The 15,995-nt window shown below is 42.3% G+C and overlaps 1 protein-coding gene and 1 long non-coding RNA gene across 2 annotated transcripts; one reads left to right on the top strand and one right to left on the bottom strand.

Annotated features, from left to right (window-relative positions):
• The first annotated feature begins 580 nt into the window (after positions 1 to 580).
• On the top strand, positions 581 to 3,477 carry LOC311240348. The gene is made up of 3 exons (XR_014620490.1): positions 581 to 850; positions 1,741 to 1,884; positions 3,229 to 3,477. It is a non-coding gene; the product is annotated as an uncharacterized lncRNA (long non-coding RNA).
• Positions 3,478 to 4,900: 1,423 nt separating this feature from the next.
• On the bottom strand, positions 4,901 to 8,907 carry ndufa6 (NADH:ubiquinone oxidoreductase subunit A6). Its single transcript, XM_084328858.1, has 3 exons — positions 8,715 to 8,907; positions 5,523 to 5,638; positions 4,901 to 5,116 (listed from the first exon to the last, which is right to left on the bottom strand). Exons 1-3 carry the CDS (start codon positions 8,842 to 8,844, stop codon positions 4,985 to 4,987), a joined length of 378 nt encoding a protein of 125 aa, XP_084184984.1. The 5' UTR covers positions 8,845 to 8,907; the 3' UTR covers positions 4,901 to 4,984.
• Positions 8,908 to 15,995: the final 7,088 nt, after the last annotated feature.

Genomic DNA, 15,995 nt, shown 5'->3' with positions numbered 1-15,995 from the left:
CCCCCACCAGGATTTTTTTTTGTTACAAAGACTTCATTTCCTGCATTCTGGTGCAGGATTTTTTTTTATTTGTAGGCCTACCCTTTAAATGCCAGTGTTTGTGATGGCATCACAAATTATTGTTAAAAAACAGGCTAGCATATGTATGATTAGCAACAACACTTTTGATGGATTTTCAGTTTTTTTTGTAATGTCAGATTGAAAATAATACAATATTTTATTCAACTTCAGCCCTGATCATAATTCTAACCCTTTAAATGCCAGTGTGTGTGATGGCATATATATTTGCAATATATCAAATGCAAAGTCGATTTTTCTGGGGGGGATTGTTACAGGCTAGCATGTGTCAATGATTAGCAACAACACTGATTTTGATGGAGTTTTAGTTTTTTTGTAAGGCTCCCTTTGTGTGTGTGTGAGAGAGAGAGAGAGAGAGATAGTTATCCAACTTGAGTTGCAGTGATCTCCTCCTGGTTGTTCCCCACCCAAGTTATCTAACTATTGCGCCGCCGCAACTAGAAACACTGGCCTGACTGCATTAAAAAATAAATCGCGAGCCCCACTTTGGGAACCACTGGTATAGACTAGTACGCAGGTATGTGGTTAAACAGGTGCTGCGGATCAGCGCACTGACTGAGCACAGGCTCAAAAGCAGCGCTGGTAGATCAATTCTTTTCCACATTGCTGTCGCAGCAAAACGCTGGAAATAATGGCATCGACCCTCGTTCGCTTGGCCAGGCTGTCGGCGTTTACTCGAAAGTTTACATCTTCGAAAGGTTCGGGAACAATAACTCCGGTCCGAACAGCCATATGGACGCGATCGGGTGGCGTTCTGCCTAAACCCAAGAAGGTGAGCCCGTAAACAGCCGATGTAGTTTCAGGTTAGGACACGTAGCAGACCAGGGGAGGGGTTGTAAGGTTCCTGTATCAATGAATGGCAAACAAGAACATATGAAAAATAACCTGAGCAACATAATTTATAATAACCTTGTTGTAGGCTACTCAGCTGACGTTCAACTAATAAAAAAAAATTATTAACACAATCTCAATGTGGACAGTCACACACTGGTCGAGTTTCATTTACCAGTGTAGTAATTTCATTTAAAAGTTGCATTGCAAGGCTCCACCTAACCAATGATCGGGCATCTTACCAGTCGGGCATTTAATTGGAATAAAGTTAAACACTACGTTGACTGGTTATTTGGTGTCTCAGTCTATATGGGCCTCGCAGATTAGGAGGACTCGTAGATTATAGCACTAAATGCTTATTTAAGTTATTTCAATACAATTTTGGGGGAGGCAATGCAACTCAACCAGTCAGTCAGTGTCCATGTTGAGTATCCAATTTTATTTCATCTTGTCCTCGCACTACTAAATAATTGAACTGTGAACCAGATGTGAGTCTACAATGTTTGTAAACTAAATTGGGCCCTGTATTTCTAAATGGCAGTGGAATAGTAACTTTGCAGGTAGATCTAGCTTCAGTGTTGTCCACCAGTTCATCCACTAATATAATAGGCCTATACCTTTTTCTCACTTGTCTTGAGCCACAAAACCATATATGGTTAAAAAGACTAAATGTATTAGTCTTTGTTCTAGTATTGTCCTTGTAGTCTCACACCACTTTATACTGTGAAACTTTACTAGACTTTCTCACAGACTGGCCTATAAACACCCTAATTGTTTGGCTTCCTTACGTTAACTAACTAGTTATTTTTATGACTTGATGGTGGAGTACAGGCTGCCTTCGGCCTTACCCGGATTGCTCTGGTACTGGTGCTGTCCTTTTATTTTGGAACTTTGATCAGCAAGAACCTTGCAGAGATGCTAGACGAACACGACATCTTCATCACCCGCAAGGATGATGACGATGACGACTGAAGGGTATGTATGCGTTCTGGCATTCAGGTGTCAAAGCCTTACATTATGTGTTTTTTTTTTGTTTTTTTATTCTCTCACTGCAGTTAAAGGGAATGAAAATCAGATTTTTGGACCCCTAGCCCTATTTATTTAACAATGATGTTGACCTTTTTCAGCACAGTCCATGCTGTTCCTCATACTAGCTCCAGATAGTCGGCCACAAACCATTGCAAAGTCAGTGGGGTTGAGCTCCTGTATACGAGCTGGCTGAGGACCACTGAAATCTACTTTGTGTGCATTGTTAAGTAAATTCAGTGAGCCTCAATCAGCTTGTACAGACGGGGGCTCTACCCCATTGACTTTGCAGCTAACTATCTGGAGCTAGTATGAGTAACAGCCTGGATTGTGCTGAGAAAGGACTATCGATCATCATCATTGGTAAGTAAGACAGGGCTAGGGGTCCAAACTATCCCTTTTAACCTTTAATACAAAGAATGATTAGAGACTGGTATCGCAAGAGAGACCACATCACCCCTGTCCTTGCCTCCCTTCATTGGCTCCCAGTACGCTACAGGATAGATTTTAAGGTTCTCCTATTTGTTTTTAAAGCCCTTAATGGTCACACACCCTCCTACATCTCAGACCTCCTATCCCCCTATTCCAACACCAGGTCCCTCAGGTCAGCCGATCAGAGGCTCCTGACAGTCCGGAGGTCTAACCTCAAGCTCAGGGGGGGCCGTGCCTTTGCTATCGCAGCCCCTGAACTGTGGAACAGCATCCCCACCTCCATTAGGCTCGCCCCCTCGATAGATGCCTTCAAATCGAGGCTCAAAACCCACTTCTACCTACTAGCCTTTCCCGTTCACTGACTCATGCCCTGTTTTTCTATGTGTTTGCCTGTGTGCCCTCCCATAAAACGGAGTGTGATTGTTGTCTATATGTATCTTGTGTATTTACCCTCTGTACAGCACTTTGGTTGACACGCGTCATGTGAAATGTGCTTTATAAATAAATTTGATTGATTGATTGAATACAATGTTCAGTCATGTTGCAACTAAGATGATTTTTTTTAGTAATGTTCCCAGCAGCAGGCAACATGGTAAAGATATAGGATTAAAAATAGTTTACATTGTTTCCACGAGACAAGATGTTACTATGTGATTAAAGCAACACTGCAGACATTCGGCCATCAACAGTTTGAAGTTTCCTGTGAATCAGTGCAAAGGGATAGAAAACATAACTTGTGCGGTATGTGCTCTTAGAAGTATTTACTATGCTACTTCTAGTGTTAAAATATTGGTGTTTATTTGAACTTTGAACTGAATAGATTTTACGACAGCACAGCAGCATTCACCTCTTTCTCCACAGATCATCCTGTTTTTAATTGGCCAAAACAGTGGCACCAATCCACCAGCTTCTGAACTGTCAAATCAAGGATGCTTCACTCAGCTACGCCTTCCTGGAATGCTCTGTTGCCTTCTGTTACGTCGACCTGCCTTGGATGCAAAGCTGTAGCGGACCACTAGAGAACAGATTAGGGCTGTCCCAGTCTGGTGATGTCATGCTGTGTGTGTACGTGTGTCTGTCAAGTCTTAATAAATAAAAAGTGCAGTGTGAGCACTTTGGTCATTCATTACATATTAAGTCAGTGGCAGCCATGAAAATATACTATAATTCACATGGGAAGGCTGTAATGAAGCAGGATGTTTTGTCCAAATAAAATGAGGATAAAACACTTGGTCAACAATTGTCAGTTATAGAAAGTCTAACCATTCACATGGTTACATGAGTAGTCTCAGCATTAGACATTGCTTAGCTTGTCTCTTAATAGGCCACTTGGTATGTGTAACAAGGGTGAAACCACATAGCATTAGCCCCTTGGTGTAAAACTCACTCCCAAGTTAAAACCCCCCTGTGCTACTTGAATTGGCTCTTTTTCGTGTGACTTGACTGGATAAGAAGTTATTAAACCTCTGGTGAGTAGAGGGTTTGTGGTTGGCTGTCGAGGTTACGTCACAAACACCAAGTCAATAAAGAGACCATGTCAAACTAAACACTAATATGAAAAACCACTCCCGTGAAATCCATATACTTTGAAGGCCACCAATTTATAATGTTCACCTTGTGCCCTGTCTTTCAACGCCTCAATACCCTCATAAACACTTGGTTCCTGCAAACCATCCCAGGCAATAACTTTTTCTTTACCTCTTAACCGGCAAGGGCCCTTTTTAGGACTATTTGCCCACCGGCACTTTGGCGACCACTAGTGGCTCGGGTGTGCATATTTTGTAATACAATATATATATATCGAATTGAAGGCTTATTTGTTGCCTGTCGATAGCGACAATCCGTTCAGCGGTTCTCGGGTTACCTGCCGGTATTTGAGGCTTGTGCAAAGTACACGGTATTGCGCAAAATACCACTCCCGACTCTTGGGGCTCTAGTTCCGTCAATCATTTGGCGATCTCGAAAATTATTGTGGAGGGTTGTAGCCAATGAGTGTGGCTTTCCAATGATACCCCATCTGGGGATGTAGGATCTAGGTGAAAAACTAACGAGCAAAAACAGGAAGAGAAAAACAGCCGAATTAATTGAAGTCTGAGAAAACTTGAGTTTTTCTTTTGTACACAGTTTACCAAAATCACTCCTAATCACTCATTTCTGAATAGATATTTATGAAGTTTGGACATGTACTACATAAGTGTTCAGGCTATGGCTCCGTCTGGTTTTTTCAGCCATACCACCTTCTGGGGAAATACTACCTCTGGACTACTAACTACTACAGAAAAACTTGAGTAACAAGTTTTTCTACAACTCAAGTTCAGACCTATGTTACTCTATTTCATTAGCACTAAAAGTGAATTTTCTTTCTGGAATCAGAAACTTCAGAATGTCATCTTTCAAAAGAGACCAGGCTCATGCATGTGCTATAAGTATAAAGTATGTTGTTTTGGTTTGCTAAAAAAGTATGCAGTCCTCTAAAACTAAAATGGCCAGGCAGACTCTTTGCAGGTTTAATGAATGATCACTAGGCACAACATGGGGGTATTTGTGTATATTTACAGTTCAATAAACATCTGCCACACTGGACACAAGCAGAGGGCCAAAGTACAGGTGAACGAGTTCATGGGTCGTGACCATTGTAGAATTTGGACAGGAAGTCTTTAGGGCGAACAGGCTCTGTCTCGTGGAAATATCGCATTATGTGAGTCTTCTGCTTCCAGACGTTGATGGTCTCCTGGAGTTCCAATTTCCCCTGGATAATGGAACGGCAGAAAGAACACAGAAATAAGTCATTACCGTGTACATTCAACCTTTTGGAAAATCGATAATCAAAAGCAATAATTTTTTTTTATTTTTGGTTTGGGTATGAGATTGATTTTAACTTACTTCTGTAGGTTGACACTGCTGACTTTTAAATGGGTTTAAAATGCTATGGTTTGTGTAGTAGGGGTGTCATGGAAATCAATTTTAAATTGAAAGAAAACATTGAATTGTGGCCTTAAAATTGGGGGCGAGTTGTTGTCTAGAGCACTACACAATGGTTGTAGAGAATGAACGAAGGCTGTTGATGGTTATATCTACAGGGATAGGCAGACATGTACAGGTGAAACAGATAGTTGGTTCTGTGATCCAGGAGGTACTGGGAGAGCAGGTTTTACCTTAATAACCAGCATGTCGATCACACGAGGATCAGTCACATGCTTGTTTCTGTCGAACATCTCCCTCACTTTATCTCTTCCTTGGCTAGCATGGATATCCAGCTGGAACATTGCAACTGGGGAGCAAAAAGAAACACTGACAATGTTAAGTCTGTTACCAGCAGCACATAAGCTAACCATTAAATCAACCATGATACTGTACTAAATGCACAGAACACTCAGCCCTGCTGGTCTCTGACAAGAACAAGTTGCAGGTTGAAAAAACCCTCAGCTCGGAACTATGCAAAATCTGCATATGGCTCGCTGATAACAAACTATCATTACACATGGGCAAAACAGAGTCCATTCTCTTCGGTTCAAATAACAAACTCAGCAAGACCGAAGGCTTCTCAGTTACAGTGGGTGACAATATTGTCACAAGGAAAGACGAAATTACCTACCTGGGTTCCATCCTAGAGGCAAATCTTTCCTGTGACAAAATGGCATCCAATGTAATAAAAAAAGTCAACCAACGAACTAGATTCTTGTACCGGATCTCCTCTCTGGTAAACAAGAATACCCTGAAGACTCTGGCAGGAGCACTCATTCAAGGGTACTACGACTATGCGTGCACCTCATCATGGTACCAAAGCACCTCAAAAGGCGCTTAAAACAAGATTACAAACATCACAAAACAAACTGGTCAGACTACTACTTGACCTTACCCCCAGAACCCACCTCACCCCTGCCCACTTTGACAACCTAGGATGGCTTAGAGTAGACGACAGAGTACAGCAACTTGCAATGGGCCTGGTCTACAAGATACACTATACGACTAAGGTACCCATGTACATGTCAAAATACTTCCCAAAGGTCAGTGAATACCACAACCACTACACCAGAGGAAGCTCAACAAATCTTGTTAAACCCAGATTCGGCTCAAACAAGGGACTAAACACGTTTCGCAATTATGCCACATCAATGTGGAACGCCCTACCCAAAGCTGTAAAGGAATGTGAATCCCTACCCACATTCAAAACCGCTCTTAAAGAGCACCTACGGGAGGCTGCAATTCGAAACTGGCCACCGTAAATGCCCAAAACCCCCACCACCTCCTAATAGACAATCTCCTCCCCACCACATGTATATATTCCCTCCCCGCTGTATGTATATTTCTCTCCCACCCACCCACCCCCTCCTAATGTACAGTCCCCTCCCCATCATATGTATATACTCTGTCAGGATCTAGGCGGGGTAACTACTGTATATTTGAATACCGTTTATGTCACAAATGTATCAGTACTAAACACCTATGTCCCTTAGCCATAAATGTCATGTATGTTGTGTATGTCATAAATGTCTATATGAATTGAAAATGGGGGACCCTGATGTAAACAAGACAAACGTCTTTCTCAGGTCTGCATCCCCTTAACAATTGTGTGTATTGAGCCGTACTGTATTGTACCCATTCTGCAATCTGTTAAATAAAGTTTTCATTCATTCATTCATTCAACATAATGAGCCATGGTTAATTATGAGTCATTTGAGGTGGGGTGGTGGCATGCATCTACCTTTTTAGGATAATGTATGGGATGTCACTTCAATTGCATTCCCCTTTTAAATAGATTGAAAACCAGAGTGATAAAGACGATTTGCCTTATTGAATTTAAATAAATCACCTGTTGTGGTGGGACAGCTCATAATAGAATAACCCTCAAAATATATAACGAAGAACCAATGATGCTGCTTAATGTGTGTTCCATCTGTTTTATGTTGAAACACAGTCAGTTTGAATACACTTCACTATGTAGGGTTGAACAATGAAGCTGGAATACTGAGGAAAACAGGATTTAGGGCTGTCTGGTCTGGCTATCCATACACAAGCCTGTCTTGAGTAGCTGATTGATTGATTGATTGAAAACTTTATTAACAGATTGCAGAATGGGTACAATACAGTACAGCTCAATACACACAATTGTTAAGGGGATGCAGACCAGAGAAAGACTTTCGTCTTGTTTACATCAGGGTCCCCCATTTTCAATTCATCAGGACATATATGACATACATGACATACAGATAGTCAGTACTGCTACATCTATACATTTATGACATACCAGATTTGCAAATACAGTACTGTTTGTGATACAGAAGGAGTCAGGAAAAGGGAGTATATACATTTGACGTAGAAACTGTACATTGGAGGGGGTTGGGTACACTGGGATATTGACAACCATACTGGGTAATCTACATTGGAGGTGGTTGGGGGGGGGGGGGGGGCACACACTGTATATACAAGCAAAACTGTACATTGAGGGGGGGGGGGACACTGTACAAACAAACAAAATTGTACATTGGACTATTGACAAAACCATACTAGGTAAATGACTGTACATTGGAGGGGGTTGGGTTAGGATATTTACAGGGGCCAGTGTTGAATTGCAGTCTCCCGTAGGTGTCCCTTGAGAGAGGTTTTGAAAGTGGGTAGTGATCCACATTCCTTTACAGCTTTGGGTAGGGCGTTCCACATTGATGTGGCATAATTGCGAAACGTGTTTAGTCCCTTATTTGAGCCGAATCTGGGTTTAACATGATTTGTGGAGCTCCCTCTGGTGTTGTGATCGTGGTATTCACTGACCTTTGGGAAGTATTTTGACATGTACATGGGTACCTTGGTCGTGTAGTGTATCTTGTAGACCAGGCCCATTGCAAGTTGCTGTACTCTGTCGTCTACTCTAAGCCATCCTAGGTTGTCAAAGTGGGCAGGGGTGAGGTGGGTTCTAGGAGTAAGGTCAAGCAGTAGTCTGACCAGTTTGTTTTGAGATGTTTGTAATTTTGTTTTTAGCGCCTTTGAGGTGCTTTGGTACCATGAGGTGCAAGCATAGTCGTAGTACCCCTGAATGAGTGCTCCTGCCAGAGTCTTCAGGGTATTCTTGTTTACCAGAGAGGAGATCCGGTACAAGCAGCTACAACATGATTTATGTTGTAGCTGCTCAAACATAGCCACTGTGCCATCTTTCGTGACTAGATAACCCTCAATTTATCCGCAAAGATAGCTGAATAAACATTGTTTATGAATACATCGGCGATCATTATTGTTGTTTGATAAAATTAGCTAAAGTCAGTGAGTCAACATTCTTTATTTAGCTAACAGGTACGACCTTGACGCACTGTCTTCGAACACACAGCCTTTTATATGCATTCAGGCCGACATACCTGTGCTTGGAATCTCACGATACCAGGCTCGGTACAGTTCCCGAACTCTGCGCTTAGCTTCATCCAGATCCCGACTGAAAAGCGGCTTTACAACTTTAGCAGCGCCGGCTGCCGTTCGGGTCGCCGCCATGATTGTTGCCTTCCTGTCTTCGTCGGTGTGATTATGCGACAGTGTAATGTCTTGACTGACTCCGTGCTGCCACCTAGCGTTTGGGCAGTTTAGCTCCAATCTTCTACATAATTGTGCATTTTGTGATAAACGCACCTAATTTGGTACACATGTAGTTTAATATATATAGGAGAAATCTGGATATTGGGCCACTGCAAATTCGCCCCCTATGACCATGGCAGGCATCAACACTGTGGCACGCCTACATTCTGTGCTAGGAAAGCCAAGGTTGAAAGACTTCCTGACACTAGCCATAAACAGAATGCATCAATACTTTGCCAAACTGGTCCTGTATATTGAGGAAACAAGACTTGATGAGGGGACGGCTGCAGTCTTCAAGCTGGCTGACCTTGCTCAACTCTATCAGTCCAGAATGGAGCAGCTAGGGTTGAAACCTGATGGCCAGCTTCACTCTACGCGACTCAAGGAGAGACTTCTTTCATCAGGGAGGATATGTGTGGAGCCAGATGCTGCTACCTGCACTAGATTTACCTTCACCAGACAACCGGACCAGGAACCAAGAAGGAATGTTGGAGCCATACTGGACAGAACTACCCGAGGCCTCCCACCCCTGCCATGAACTGGTACAGTGGCGGACTCGGGCTGTTTGAAGGGGAGCATGTCTATGTTCCCCGGGTCCTATGTTCCCCGGGTTCTATGTTCCCCGCTTTGATTGATTGATAGATTGAACATTTTAGACCACCAGCCCTGATTCCAAACTCTAACCTTAACCAGTTCGAACGAGGGCCTAAGCTTAACCGTTCGAAACAAGGCGGACATTAATAATTAATAAAATAATAAAAATTTATAAAATGTTCAATCTATTAATCAATCAAAGCGGGGAACATAGAACCCGGGGAACATAGGACCCGGGGAACATAGGGATGATCCCGTTTGAAGGGCAGGGGCGAAAAGAAAAAAAGGGCACCTACTGCACAACATGGGACCCCATCAGTGAGCAAAAAGCTATGATGAGTCATGTATGGTGAAATAGTCTTCATCCTTGATTAAGATTAACATTAGAATAACATATAGACAATCCAGATTAATAGTATAACCACACCTCTATGATAAAAACACAGGGAAAAATACAACTTTCAAATGTTTATTTCACCTCATTGTCATGGTGTTTGAAAAGTAGATTTATCATGGTGTTTGAAAAGTAAATTATCATGGTGTTTGAAAAGTGGATTTATCATAGTATTTTAAACTTAGATTTATCATGGTGTTTGAAAAGTAGATTATTTACATTTACATTTAGCTGACGCTTTTATCCAAAGCGACTTACAAGTTCTGTACGACAAGCCATCAGGAAGGGCACAACTCTATCAGCTTAGTAACAATGTTCATCAAAGTGTTGAGTGCTACAGTGTAGGTTAGTTTATTAGGACAAGTGCATGACAGTATGGTTAGTTAGGGTTAGATAATTTTTTATTTTTTTTTTAGACAGATTATCATGGTGTTTGAAGGCCTAAACCATTGCTGCAGTGGTTTCTCAATGCTAAAGGTATCAGTGAGGAATATAAATATTTGGGAAACAGCATTTTAATATGGTCTGGGTTGAAAAATAGTGAACCTATTCTTTAAAAGCTATTTACAACATATATTTTACAGGATATAAAACCGTTGAGCTTCTTCCTTTCTCTCTCCTAACTCTCCTTCTCTCCTCCCCTTCTCTCATGTCCTCCTTCTCTCCTCTCTCTCTCCCCCCTCTCTATCTTTCCCATTCTCTCCATTAAACTTAATATATTGTACCTGGATACTGGCTGGAGCAGTGGGATATTTTAATGGCAACAGGAGAGCATTCAAGTTATTTGTTGTTGTGTCGTTTGAATCCTCGCTTTCTTTAGCATTTCCATTACAATCTTCATCATCATTTCTCTCCATAGCATCATCTGCATTCTCTCTTTCCTCAACTTCTTCATAATTTGTCTCCATAGAATCATCTGCATTTTCTCTTTCCTCCACTTCTTCATAATTTCTCTCCATATAATCATCTGCATTTTCTCTTTCCTCCACTTCTTCACCATCTCTCTTCCTGATATAATTTCCCCCTTGAATATCTCCATCTTCATTGTCTGTACTGCAGAGGTGTGGACTCGAGTCACATGACTTGGACTCGAGTCAGACTCGAGTCACGAATTTGATGACTTTAGACTTTAGAATCAACGTAATTCGATCGCTTTTAGGAGTCATTAGGAAAAGACGGAGGAGAATGTTGTCTTTCCAGAGATACCAATATTATTATTCTAGTCCAAATAGAACCAAGGATATGCCATTTTACATATCGAATGTCACCAATGCATGTTGAAAAAAGAGACGTATTTCATAGTATATACACTATTGACATCTATACCTAAACACTCCTCTTCTGTTAGTCAAGGTTTAGAGACAATGATGGTAGGAAACAATACATAATTCAGTACTGTACTTCAATAATGTTTGTTTAAACGGAAACTAACTGCTCATCAACTGGCTCTCGAGCTCAAGCATCTCAATCACTTGGAAATCGAACAGTGTTAACACTCCCCTTCACATGCACTCAGGTCAGGGCGGTGCATTCAAGCACAGCTTTTTTGCACTTGCAGCGCTTCACACAGCTATTCTGCCCCTCTAATGGTTAAACGTGACCATGTTGATTGATTGAACATTTTATTAACAGATTGCAGAATGGGTACAATACAGTACAGCTCAATACACACAATTCAAGTTTCTTTATTAGTTGTCATACAGAAATACAGAATACTTTTGCATGAAAGCTTCTTTCTGTTTTGCTCCTGAGAGTGTGCTAGAGTCTATGAATAGCATTCTCACATAGTTCCCCTGCCTCTTGTCCAGGTGATGCTGCTGTGTGCAGCACATGGGCTAGCCTATGGCGTCCTCCGTGGACCTGTTGGGGCGATATGCAAATTGCAAGGGGTCCAGGTTGATGGGGAGGGAGGAACAGATGTAGCCCTTCACTAGCTTCTCAAAGCACTTCATGGCTATGGAGGTGAGAGCTACAGGGCGGTAGGGCTGACCCCTATTAGTCGACTAATCGGTCGAAAGGAGCCGTAGGCGACTGGCCAACCTCTTAGTCGAATATATATAAAAATATCATTCTTTCCAAAAATAAAAGAGGCCTAGAAGTGTGGCTAACACATACCAGAGGCTAACTGCCTACGAAAACAGGCAAAGAGGCACTGAAAGAGGATTTCACCCATCTAATGAACACACTAGACTAGACAAATATCAAGATGTATCCATCAGTGGACCAATTGCATGATTTTGCAGAGGACAAGAAGCCTTCAGTCGACTCCTTCAGACATTAAGCACCCCCCACAGCCCAAATGGAATGATAAAAAAATAATAATTATACTATAATGGTGGACTTCTTCAGACAGGTGGGGATGACAGCCTGTTCTAAGGACAGGTTAAATATGTCAGTGAATACCGGGGCCAGTTGGTCGGCACAGACTTTTAGGACGCGGCCGGGGATACCGTCCGGTCCGCGTCTATTCGAATACCAACCGGTTCATGCTTCCGTGTTCGCGTTTTGCGAATCTTATTGGCCACGGTCGTTTCTGGTGCGATCTGATTGGCCACTGACGTTTCTGGACATGTGCGTGCGCCCAATCGCGTGACGCGCCCATTTCCGCCTCGACCAGCAGCAAACTACCTAACGCCTAGTTTATCACTGGTTAAGCTTAGGCGACTCTTTCGAAGTTGGTTAAGGTTAAGAGTTTGGAATCAGGGCTGGCGTTCTATCGCCATGCTCTAAGACAAACTCTAACCTTAACCAACTTCGAAAGAGCGCCTAAGCTTAACCGGCGAACGAACTTTCCGTCACACGATTGGTGCGACCAGAAACATCAGTGGCCAATCAGAGCGCAAAACGCGAACGCGGAAGCATGAACCGGTTGGTATTCGAATATAGGCGTCCGGTCCTGCTGCCTTCCTGATATTCACTTTTTTTTAATCCCACCACATTGGTGAGGTGTAACGTGTGGGAGGCTCACACTACCCTCACCATCTCCCTTCCTCGCTGTGCAGGCACCCTGACCGACCTGTAGGAGTCGCTGTTTACAACGACTAGATTACCACCCACCGGCTTCCCTCCCGCTGACTCTGCCAATTGAGCCAGTATGACGGCCGGCCAAGCCTTGTGACAATATTGTCACCCACTGTAACTGAGAAGCCGTCGGTCTTGCTGAGTTTGTTATTTGAACCGAAGAGAATGGACTCTGTTTTGCCCATGTGTAATGATAGTTTGTTATCGGCTAGCCATATGCAGATTTTGCCTAGTTCCGAGCTGAGGGTTTTTTCAACCTGTAACTTGTTCTTGTCAGAGACCAGCAGGGCTGAGTTGTCCGCAAACAGGAACAAGTTGCAGTCACAAGCTGCCAACGGCTTCTCTGTTACAGTGGGTGACAATATTGTCACATGGAAAGATGAAATTACTTACCTGGGTTCCATCCTAGAGGAAAATATTTCCTGTGACAAAATGGCAACCAATGTAATCAAAAAAGTCAACCAGATTCTTGTACCGGATCTCCTCACTGGTAAACAAGAATACCTTGAAGACTCTAACAGGAGCACTCATTCAAGGGTACTATGACTATGCGTGCACCTCATGGTACCAAAGCACCTCAAAGGCCCTAAAAACAAGATTACAAACATCACAAAACAAACTGGTCAGACTACTGCTTGACCTTACTCCTAAAACCCACCTTACCCCTTCCCATTTTGACAACCTAGGATGGCTTAGAGTAGACGACAGAGTACAGCAACTTGCAATGGGCCTGGTCTACAAGATACACTACACCACTAAGATACCCAGGCATGTACATGTCGAAATACTTCCCAAAGGTCAGTGAATTCCAGGACCACAACACCAGAGGGAGTTCCACTAAACACGTTTCGCAATTATGCAATGTGGAACGCCCTACCCACAGCCGTAAAAGAATGTGAATCCCTACCCTCCTTCAAAACCGCTCTCAAAGAGCACCTTCGGGTGGCTGCAATTAAAAACTGGCCCCTGTAAATGTCCAAACCCCCACCCAACCCCCTCCAATGTACAGTTTCTTCCCCTTCGAATGTATATATTTCTGTTTCTTATGATCTATGTCTTTTTGTGCTCAACAAAAGAGAATATCCATGTGTAAAAACTCTACTACTGGGCGCTGCCATGACAGTCTAGACTGCTAAACAAAACACGCCCACAACGTGTCTCCGCAGGTGACACAGGAGTCAGGACTGCACGAATGAAGTGTCTATTAGCTGGAAATTCATTAATTCACGGCACATAATGTTTAATCGTTGGGCATGGGGGAAGGTATCAAGTCTTCTCAAGTCAAAAGGCTCAAGTCCAAGTGAAGTCACGAGTCATTGGTGTTAAAGTCAAAGTCGAGTTGCAAGTATTTTTTTATTTGGGAAACAGCATTTTAATATGGTCTGGGTTGAAAAATAGTGAACCTATTCTTTAAAAGCTATTTACAACATATATTTTACAGGATATAAAACCGTTGAGCTTCTTCCTTTCTCTCTCCTAACTCTCCTTCTCTCCTCCCCTTCTCTCATGTCCTCCTTCTCTCCTCATGTCCTCTCCTTCTCTCCTCTCTCTCTCCCCCCTCTCTATCTTTCCCATTCTCTCCATTAAACTTAATATATTGTACCTGGATACTGGCTGGAGCAGTGGGATATTTTAATGGCAACAGGAGAGCATTCAAGTTATTTGTTGTTGTGTCGTTTGAATCCTCGCTTTCTTTAGCATTTCCATTACAATCTTCATCATCATTTCTCTCCATAGCATCATCTGCATTCTCTCTTTCCTCAACTTCTTCATAATTTGTCTCCATAGAATCATCTGCATTTTCTCTTTCCTCCACTTCTTCATAATTTCTCTCCATATAATCATCTGCATTTTCTCTTTCCTCCACTTCTTCACCATCTCTCTTCCTGATATCATTTCCCCCTTGAATATCTCCATCTTCATTGTCTGTACTGCAGAGGTGTGGACTCGAGTCACATGACTTGGACTCGAGTCAGACTCGAGTCACGAATTTGATGACTTTAGACTTGACTTGACCAAATAAAAAAATACTTGCAACTCGACTTTGACTTTAACACCAATGACTCGTGACTTCACTTGGACTTGAGCCTTTTGACTTGAGAAGACTTGATACCTTCCCCCATGCCCAACGATTGAATGTTAAATATTCATAGACTCTAGCACACTCTCAGGAGCAAAACAGAAAGAAGCTTTCATGCAAAAGTATTCTGTATTTCTGTATGACAACTAATAAAGAAACTTGAATTGTGTGTATTGAGCTGTACTGTATTGTACCCATTCTGCAATCTGTTAATAAAATGTTCAATCAATCAACATGGTCACGTTTAACCATTAGAGGGGCAGAATAGCTGTGTGAAGCGCTGCAAGTGCAAAAAAGCTGTGCTTGAATGCACCGCCCTGATCTGAGTGCATGTGAAGGGGAGTGTTAACACTGTTCGATTTCCAAGTGATTGAGATGCTTGAGCTCGAGAGCCAGTTGATGAGCAGTTAGTTTCCGTTTAAACAAACATTATTGAAGTACAGTACTGAATTATGTATTGTTTCCTACCATCATTGTCTCTAAACCTTGACTAACAGAAGAGGAGTGTTTAGGTATAGATGTCAATAGTGTATATACTATGAAATACGTCTCTTTTTTCAACATGCATTGGTGACATTCGATATGTAAAATGGCATATCCTTGGTTCTATTTGGACTAGAATAATAATATTGGTATCTCTGGAAAGACAACATTCTCCTCCGTCTTTTCCTAATGACTCCTAAAAGCGATCGAATTACGTTGATGCCTGCCATGGCCACTAGGGGGCGAATTTGCAGTGGCCCAATATCAATATTTCTTCTAAATATAAGTTACATTATGTACCAAGTTTGACACTTTTATAACAAAGTGCAGTTTTTCAGCTAAGCTGCCCCAATAGTAGTAGCTACCAAATGACACGTTCATTCACGTGTTACAATATAACATCATCAGCGGACTAAGCGCTCATCACCAACGCGAGAGACACTGGTATCGAATCCGGCTGTCAACGTTGCCTCCGGCTTGGCCGGCCGTCATACTGGC

This window comes from Notolepis coatsorum, assembly GCF_963971535.1.
Source record: "Notolepis coatsorum genome assembly, chromosome: 14".
Taxonomy (NCBI): domain Eukaryota; kingdom Metazoa; phylum Chordata; class Actinopteri; order Aulopiformes; family Paralepididae; genus Notolepis; species Notolepis coatsorum.
Note: the sequence above shows the minus strand (reverse complement) of the source record. Positions and strands in the feature narration are given on the sequence as shown.

Coding starts and splice junctions, on each gene's coding strand:
- ndufa6 (XM_084328858.1), bottom strand. CDS start 8,844: ATGGCGGCGACCCGAACGGCAGCCGGCGCTGCTAAAGTTGTAAAGCCG. Junction 5,639..8,714: donor TCGTGAGATTCCAAGCACAG/GTATGTCGGCCT, acceptor TTTGCTCCCCAG/TTGCAATGTTCCAGCTGGAT. Junction 5,117..5,522: donor TCGACATGCTGGTTATTAAG/GTAAAACCTGCT, acceptor TCCATTATCCAG/GGGAAATTGGAACTCCAGGA.